At 46.5% G+C, this 9177-nt stretch overlaps 1 protein-coding gene across 1 annotated transcript; it reads right to left on the reverse strand.

The window, feature by feature from the left end:
* Positions 1 to 260: 260 nt before the first annotated feature.
* Positions 261 to 4896, reverse strand: LOC112245965 (lanC-like protein 3). Its single transcript, XM_024414212.2, has 2 exons — positions 4250 to 4896; positions 261 to 741 (listed from the first exon to the last, which is right to left on the reverse strand). Exons 1-2 carry the CDS (start codon positions 4424 to 4426, stop codon positions 676 to 678), a joined length of 243 nt encoding a protein of 80 aa, XP_024269980.1. The 5' UTR covers positions 4427 to 4896; the 3' UTR covers positions 261 to 675.
* Between the last annotated feature and the right edge of the window lie 4281 nt (positions 4897 to 9177).

Below are 9177 nucleotides of genomic sequence, written 5' to 3' on the forward strand. Positions count from 1 at the left end.
AAAACTGAGTTTCAATGTATTTGGCTAAAATGTATGTAAACTTCCCACTTCAACTGTATATACTTTATTCTATACTATTTACTGCATCTTGACTATGCCACACGACCATCGCTCATTCATATATTTATATGTACATTCTCTTATTCATCCCTTTACATTTGTGTGTATAAGGTAGTTGTTGTGAATTTGTTAGATTACTTGTTCTATATTACTGCACTGTTGGAACTAGAAGCACAAGCATTTTGCTACACTCGCATTAACATCTGCTAACCATGTGTATGTGACCAATATAATTTGATTTGATTCTAAAGGGAGCCTTTCATATTTTTACCAGACAGGAAATAAAGCAGAATGTCAATGTCAGCAGAGCATAGTTGTTCTGGGAGAAATGTCTCACATTGATAGCGACACGCTCACCCTCAGATATTAACAACACGTTTCATCTAAGAATCACATAAACACTTCACATTAATAAAATAACAATCAATGATCACATAACCAGTTCAAGTTTTAATTCTGTGGTGAGCTATTCTTGTAATGTAAGGAGGAAGGAAGGATGCATTGTTCAACCGTAGCCTTAATCACACAAACACACTGAAGAGTGGGAACTCTGATTGGTCGGGAAAAGGAGGTCAACCCAAGAAGCAAACGGTTCCAGACAGGCCCTCAAACAGACTATAAACACTGGTGACTGAGCAGGGACCCATCTTGAACTCTTCCGTAAACAGGAACTCTGCAAACCTGTGGGGAGAAAAGAGGAGACTTGGGTCAGGGCAGAGAGGAAGAGGCGAAGCTTGTGGGTCCACTACCGTCAACATCTGTCCACGCAGTGTTATTCAATGTGTTTCTATGGACTCATTGCGTTTAATAAGCAGACTGATAAGCATATCGCCTGTCTTCCCACCTTTGGGACAACGACTCCCATTGTTAGGGTGGAGACAAAACCATCTCGTCATTATATACAGTATCTGTTCACAGTGGTTCTGGGTACTGTGTTCTGTTCACAGTGGTTCTGGGTACTGTGTTGAGGAAGTGGGTCTGGGTACTGTGTTCTGTTCACAGTGGTTCTGGGTACGGTGTTGAGGAAGTGGTTCTGGGTACTGTGTTCTGTTCACAGTGGTTCTGGGTACTGTGTTGAGGAAGTGGGTCTGGGTACTGTGTTCTGTTGAGGCGGTGGGTCTGGGTCTGGGTGCTGTGCTCTGTTGAGGCGGTGGGTCTGGGTACTGTGTTCTGTTGAGGTGGTGGGTCTGGGTACTGTGTTCTGTTGGGGCGGTGGGTCTGGGTCTGGGTACTGTGTTCTGTTGAGGCTGGGTGGGTCTGGGTCTGGGTACTGTGTTCTGTTGGGGCGGTGGGTCTGGGTCTGGGTACTGTGTTCTGTTGAGGCGGTGGGTCTGGGTCTGGATACTGTGTTCTGTTGAGGCGGTGGGTCTGGGTCTGGGTACTGTGTTCTGTGTTCTGTTGAGGCGTACTGGGTCTGGGTACTGTGTTCTGTTGAGGCGGTGGGTCTGGGTACTGTGTTCTGTTGAGGCGGTGGGTCTGGGTACTGTGTTCTGTTGAGGGGGCGGTGGGTCTGGGTCTGGGTACTGTGTTCTGTTGAGGCGGTGGGTCTGGGTACTGTGTTCTGTTGAGGCGGTGGGTCTGGGTACTGTGTTCTGTTGAGGCGGTGGGTCTGGGTACTGTGTTCTGTTGGGGCGGTGGGTCTGGGTCTGGGTACTGTGTTCTGTTGGGGCGGTGGGTCTGGGTCTGGGTACTGTGTTCTGTTGAGGCGGTGGGTCTGGATACTGTGTTCTGTTGGGGCAGTGGGTCTGGGTCTGGGTACTGTGTTCTGTTGAGGCGGTGGGTCTGGGTACTGTGTTCTGTTGAGGCGGTTCTGGGTGGGTCTGGGTATTGTGTTCTGTCTGAGGCGTTGGGTCTGGGTACTGTGTTCTGTTGGGGCGACTGGGTCTGGGTCTGGGTACTGTGTTCTGTCTGCGGCGGTGGGTCTGGGTCTGGGTACTTGTGTTCTGTTGAGGCGTTGGGTCTGGGTACTGTGTTCTGTTGAGGCGGTGGGTCTGGGTACTGGGTACTGTGTTCTGTTCTGTTGAGGCGGTGGGTCTGGGTACTGTGTTCTGTTGAGGCGGTGGGTCTGGGATACTGTGTTCTGTTGGGGCAGTGGGTCTGGGTCTGGGTACTGTGTTCTGTTGAGGCGGTGGGTCTGGGTACTGTGTTCTGTTGAGGCGGTGGGTCTGGTATTGTGTTCTGTTGGGGCGGTGGGTCTGGGTATTGTGTTCTGTTGGGGCGGTGGGTCTGGGTACTGTGTTCTGTTGAGGCGGTGGGTCTGGGTCTGGGTATTGTGTTCTGTTGAGGCGGTCTGGGTCTGTGTTCTGTTGAGGCTGGGTCTGTACTGTGTTCTGTTGTTCTGTTGAGGCGGTGGGTCTGGGTACTGTGTTCTGTTGGGCGGTGGGTCTGGGTCTGGGTCTGTGTTCTGTTGAGGCGGTGGGTCTGGGTACTGTGTTCGGTGGGTCTGGGTCTGGGTACTGTGGCGGTGGGTCTGGGTACTGTGTTCTGTTGAGGCGGTGGGTCTGGGTACTGTGTTCTGTTGTGTTCTGTTGAGGCGGTGGGTCTGGGTACTGTGTTCTGTTGAGGCGGTGGGTCTGGGTACTGTGTCTCTGTTGAGGCGGTGGGTCTGGGTACTGTGTTCTGTTGAGGCGGTGGGTCTGGGTACTGTGTTCTGTTGAGGCGGTGGGTCTGGGTCTGGGTACTGTGTTCTGTTGAGGCGGTGGGTCTGGGTACTGTGTTCTGTTGGGGCGGTGGGTCTGGGTACTGTGTTCTGTTGAGGCGGTGGGTCTGGGTACTGTGTTCTGTTGGGGCGGTGGGTGGGTCTGGGTACTGTGCTCTGTTGAGGCGGTGGGTCTGGGTCTGGGTACTGTGTTCTGTTGGGGCGGTGGGTCTGGGTCTGGGTACTGTGTTCTGTTGGGCGGTGGGTCTGGGTCTGGGTACTGTGTTCTGTTGAGGCGGTGGGTCTGGGTCTGGGTACTGTGTTCTGTTGAGGCGGTGGGTCTGGGTCTGGGTACTGTGTTCTGTTGAGGCGGTGGGTCTGGGTACTGTGTTCTGTTGAGGCGGTGGGTCTGGGCGGTACTGTGGTCTGGGTCTATTGTGTTCTGTGTGGGTCTGTTCTGTTGTGGGTCTGGGTCTGGGTGGGTCTGGGGTATTGTGTTCTGTTGAGGCGGTGGGGTGGGTCTGGGTCTGGGTTGTGTTCTGTTGGGGGCGGCGGTGGGTCTGGGTCTGGGTCTGGGTACTGTGTTCTGTTGAGGCGGGGGCGGTGGGTCTGGGTCTGGGTACTGTGTTCTGTTGAGGCGGTGGGTCTGGGTATTGTGTTCTGTTGAGGCGGTGGGTCTGGGTACTGTGGTCTGGGTACTGTGTTCTGTTGAGGCGGTGGGTCTGGGTACTGTGTTCTGTTGAGGCGGTGGGTCTGGGTATTGTGGTTCTGGGTCTGGGTACTGTGTTCTGTTGAGGCGGTGGGTCTGGGTATTGTGTTCTGTTGGGCGGTGGGTCTGGGTCTGGGTACTGTGTTCTGTTGTGGGCTGGGTACTGTGGTGGGTCTGGGTACTGTGTTCTGTTGAGGCGGTGGGTCTGGGTATTGTGTTCTGTTGAGGCGGTGGGTCTGGGTACTGTGTTCTGTTGAGGCGGTGGGTCTGGGGACTGTGCTCTGTTGAGGCGGTGGGTCTGGGTATTGTGTTCTGTTGAGGCGGTGGGTCTGGGTCTGGGCACTGTGTTCTGTTGAGGCGGTGGTTCTGGGTGCTGTGTCTGCTACTGGGCTTTCACCTATCTAGTCCTTTCAGATAAGAGTGAAGGCGTCACACAAATGACAAAGAGGTAATTTAAGGCCCTCATGACAATATAAACTCATTAGTAATCCCACCTCCTGCCACTCAACCATGTAGGCTAGACATGTAGGCCTACTTCCCCAAATACTCAGTCCCATAGTAGGAGTACATGAGAGGATAGGGTTTTCTCTTCCTAGTGTCATACTGTTTACCAGACTCTGTGATAGCCTGGCAAATGGCCTGGATCTGATCCTTGCTAAGAATCTGTGACATTAGATTTGAGAAGTTTATTTCATTAAAGGAATGTTTGAGATCAGGGAATATGGAGCCAAGAGAGCCAGTAGAGATGCATTATTTTTCAGGTCATATATCTCCTGGTCAGTAGGCCGAATAATTTTTTGATTTTAGTAATTGGTATTTTCCCTGTTCCCTCAGGCTCTCACCTCTATCCCCAGTTTCTGTTTCACCACCAGGTCAGCGCACAGGTACCCCGCCCGCCCCACGAACAGCTCGTCAGAGCGGCACTCCAAGAAATTGATGGGTGAGCATATCTTCCGCAGGTTCCGAAATTTGGTAAGCGGCTCAACGAAGTCCGCCATGCCCAGGGCTTTGTACACCATCGCGGCGACGGTATAGATGTCGCCCCACCGAGGAGAAATGAGGCCTGCATGTTTGTGTCCTTCTCCCCATCCACGTACCCCACAGACACGTCAATGATCTGCTTTGAGGTTTTGAGATAAGTATCCCTATGGTCGGAAAAAAAAGCACATTCGGAGACATGGTACAGCATGTATGCCACCCCAGCGGGACCGTCGTATAGCCCACCATCGCAGCCGGTGGATCCGGGTGGCACCTTGTTTAGAATCTTCTCTATAAAGGCATTAACCGTGAGTACCACCGATTCGACGCCTTGACCTACGAGAAACGCACCTTTGTAGTCGGCGAAACGGTTGGCAAATCAACGGGTGTTTTCCATCACCAATGGAAAGAAGCAATGCACTGGCCAATAGCCTACCACTGACTGTTAAACGCCTTGGATAAAATGTCTGGTAGCCTAATATTGGTGATGATCAGGCGTCTTCATGGAACCCGGAAATATCTTATTTACCAACCATTATCTACCTAAGATTTATGGGACTTGTATTCTCAACACCGCATTCTCTATCCCCCTCAATCAATGCCGATTTGTTATTGTTATTCCAACATCATGTGCCTAGTGTTTTAAGACAATTATTTTTGTTAATCAATCGATTAAAGCAAATTATCCCAACCACTTTTGATCAGAAGAATCACAGACCAGCAACAAGTTTTATCTCATACATGCCTTCCAAGTACAGGCGTGTTACCAGTAGATGGTGGTATATGCACAAGTTTACACAAGGCTTGTTATTCATGCAATGAACGTCAAATGTAAAGTATACTTTTTTTTCATTTAGTTTAAAACCAAACAAAGTTGGACATAGTTAGTAGGCCTATAGACCAAAAATGCCTATGGGAACGTTATATTCCCCTTTGATCACTGAATGCAATGCGAGTAGACAGGACTCAGCTATATATGATGCACGATGTCCATACACAGACGGTAGTCACGTTTTATTGCGTTGCAGATCAAAGCAAGAGTGCCTTAGCTGGCCGGAGCACCCCGTTGAGAAATATTTTTCAAACGGGAGAGGATGAAGGCGGAATGCACAGATGTTCTCGCGGTTCCATATACGGCTAGAGCGTCGGACCAGTTGCTGTCCGTGGTGCTAAAACTCATTGCGGCACAATGAGCGGCACAAAGACAACATTATATCAATAATTGTAATATAGTTCAGAGAGTTCACGAAGTTCAGGAAAGTGCTTTTAATAGATAATTTTTTTAATTATATTTCTTAGATTACTTTTATTCCTATTGTTTCCTTCTGCGGTTCTAACTCTATGGGAGGTGGTAATTGTATAAGGAGTCTTGAATGACTCATTCAAACGATGGCTTTTAGAAATAACTGATTTCTCTCTGGGATATCCACAGTCTATTTCAGACAAATTAACTGAACAATAGAGATGAGTTCATTTTAGACACAAATAACCAGTTCCCTATGCGATAGAGGGGAGCGTTGGTTGCCTGGGAAATCCAGATACTAATCTGAACTATGATGTAAATTCTGTCCCCTTTCATTGAAGTGAAGACAGAGAGAGAGGCTGAATGTCATTTGTGATTGAGTTAGAGAAATAAAATGCCATCAATGCTCTGAAACCTGTGCCCTTTCCTTATCTTAAATGAATAATAATAACTTCCAGCCCTGGCAATGCTTGAGCAAGATCTCAGTGGTAATCAGATATCCCAGAGCATTCTGAAAGAACAGACAATCGATTTTACTCCTGTAATATCAAACTACTAGACGTTAGAATGCATGTGATTGATTAATCAAATTCTAATATCTAGGTGTTTTTTTCAGCTGGCTAACACAGTTCTGTGGCATGCGGGAGAGCCAATGTAGAAACATGGTCAGGGCAGATGCTTTGTGCCATGTCTTCTCCTATAATATGTTTATACCCTGCTGGGCATAGGAGGACGTTCTGGAACGCTGGATCCTAAATGTTTTGAGATTGTGACCTAAAGTTTTGAGAATATTCCTCTAATCAACCAGTTAAGGTATAAAAGATGCACTTAGCAGCATGTTAGACTATTTCACACCAAAGTATACCACAAAAAAGACTGGTACACATGACTCTACTGGATCTTCCAACACAGCCTAGTTGTGAAAATTGCACCTATTTTAGTGAGATACCAGTGTGCTCTCTCTGAAGTGGTGCATGGCATGAAACATCATCTGCTGCTTTTAGTCCAAGTTACAGAGCAATGCTGAGGACCTTTGGAGATCTATTCATCAAGTATGAGGGGCTATTGTGCCTCCTTCAATCAGTGGATAACACTCTCCGTGGGGGAACCATTGGTGTGCTGTTATGGAGTGGATGAATGTCATTCAGTTCATGTGTTTTTATTTCACAGTTTCTAAGGAGCCGTGACTGAGAGCAATGAAGTGGCTAAACTGGTCACCCCCTACTGGTCACCTCTTCTCCCCAACCCCAAAAATGTCAAGCCACAATCACCAGCAACAAAACAGGACTCACTGTCACACTGCTCCCCTTTGAGTTGTACACAATTACAGCATGTAAAAAAGGTTATCATCTGCAGTGTGACATTTAAAAGCATCTGGGTAGACTCACTTTATCAGGCTCTCTGATAAGCTGTATAAGCCTGGCTACCCATCCACACCGCTACGGCCAAACTGAGGTTCCTTCTCCACGATGACTCTAGATTTGCCTCCCTCTCCTATGATTTCTAGAATAGGAACACATTATGACTGTTCTGATTGGTTTCAGAAACCGGTGGGTTGAGACAGAGCCAGCTGACATGATGACTTTTGTCAACTTTGATACTCGGATTGGTCAGATTTGTTAGACATTATCCAATAATTTGTTTTATACAACACCCCTCATTTTGAAGTCACACAAACAACTTGCAAATTTAGATTGAGCGTATGTAGCGATCGATAGAGCAGCGGAATTCAATTCTGGGCAAGTCGTCAGGAGCAGTCTGTGGACTACAATGCATGTGACGAGCCAGATGGTAGCATTTTATACCAACCTAATATAGGGGGACAAGAGATGCACTACCATTCAAAAGTTTGGGGTCACTTAGAAATGTCCTTGTTTTAAAAGAAAAGCACATTTTTTTGTCCATTAAAATAACATCAAATTGATCAGAAATACAGTGTAGACATTGTTCATGTTGTAAATGACTATTGGAGCTGGAAACTGATTATTTTTTAAATGGAATATCTACATAGGTGTACAGAGGCCCATTATCAGCAACCATCAATCCTGTGTTCCAATGGCACATTGTGTTAGCTAATCCAAGTTTACATTTTGAAAGGCTAATTGATCATTAGAAAGCCCTTTAGCAATTATGTAATGCACAGCTGAAAACTGTTGTTCTGATCAAAGAAGCAATCAAATTGACCTTCTTTAGACTAGTTGAGTATCTGGAGCATCAGCATTTGTGGTTTCGATTACAGGCTCAAAACATCCAGAAACAAATAACTTTCTTCTGAAACTCATCAGTCTATTCTTGTTCTGAGAAATGAAGGATATTCCATGTGAGAAATTGCCATGAAACTGAAGATCTCGTACAACGCTGTGTACTACTCCCTTCACAGAACAGCGCAAACTGGCTTTAACTAGAATAGAAAGAGGAGTGGGAGGCCCCGGTGCACAACTGAACAAGAGGACAAGTACATTAGAGTATCTAGTTTGAGAAACAAGCGCCTCACAAGTCCTCAACTGGCAGCTTCATTAAATAGTACACGCAAAACACCAGTCTCAATGGCAACAGTGAAGAGGCCCCCGGGATGCTGGCCTTCTAGGCAGAGTTGCGAAGAAAAAGCCATATCTCAGACTGGCCAATAAAAAGAAAAGATTGACATGGGCAAAAGAACACAGACACTGGACAGAGGAACTCTGCCTACAAGGCCAGCATCCCAGAGTTGCCTCCTCACTGTTGACGTTGAGACTGGCGTTTTGCGGGTACTATTTAATGAAGCTGCCAGTTGAGGACTTGTGAGGCGTCTGTTTCTCATACTAGACACTAATAATACTAGACACTGTAATATCATACTACTACTGCTGCTACTAGTGATGAGGTAGAAATATGAAACTATGTAGATATATTCCATTTTACATGCACATATATAAACATATATAAACTAACAACTTAATTTCCTGAGAGCAAAGTTGTACCCTTGGAATGCTGACATCAACTGCTGATGTCAAATTTATCCTTGGATGCTGTGAATTCTGCACAAATATTCATGCAAAGTTGCAGGTGGAATCTTGAGGGTGTTGGATAATTCACGATGTAATTCATTCTTACAGTCCCTCCTTTGGCTATGAGTTGATTGTGTTGCTCAATAAATATCAAACAACCAGACAGAAGCAATAGAGATATTCCAATCCTTGGGAGGATCACTGGGGACTACCGAGGTTGGCATGCAGTATCTCCACTGATATGGGTTAGTGCATCCTTCAGGTATGCAGCCACACATAGATATAATATACTTATTAGGGGATGATGATGTAAGGGTTGAAGTAAGTAGCTGCCCAGTAAAAGCTTCATTTTGTCAGCACAGCCTGAGCATTGAACAGAGCTGGTTTAACAACAATAACTTTCTAATCAGGGAATAACAATAACTTTCTAATCAGGGAATAACATGAATCATCTAATTGAGAAGAACACAAAGATTCATTAGGGGATGATGATGTAAGGTTTGAAATAAGTAGCTGCCCATTAAAAGCTTCATTTTCTCAGCAGACCTCTTGAGAAATCAGC

The sequence above is a fragment of the Oncorhynchus tshawytscha genome, linkage group LG03 (assembly GCF_018296145.1).
Source record: "Oncorhynchus tshawytscha isolate Ot180627B linkage group LG03, Otsh_v2.0, whole genome shotgun sequence".
Classification (NCBI taxonomy): Eukaryota; Metazoa; Chordata; class Actinopteri; order Salmoniformes; family Salmonidae; genus Oncorhynchus; species Oncorhynchus tshawytscha.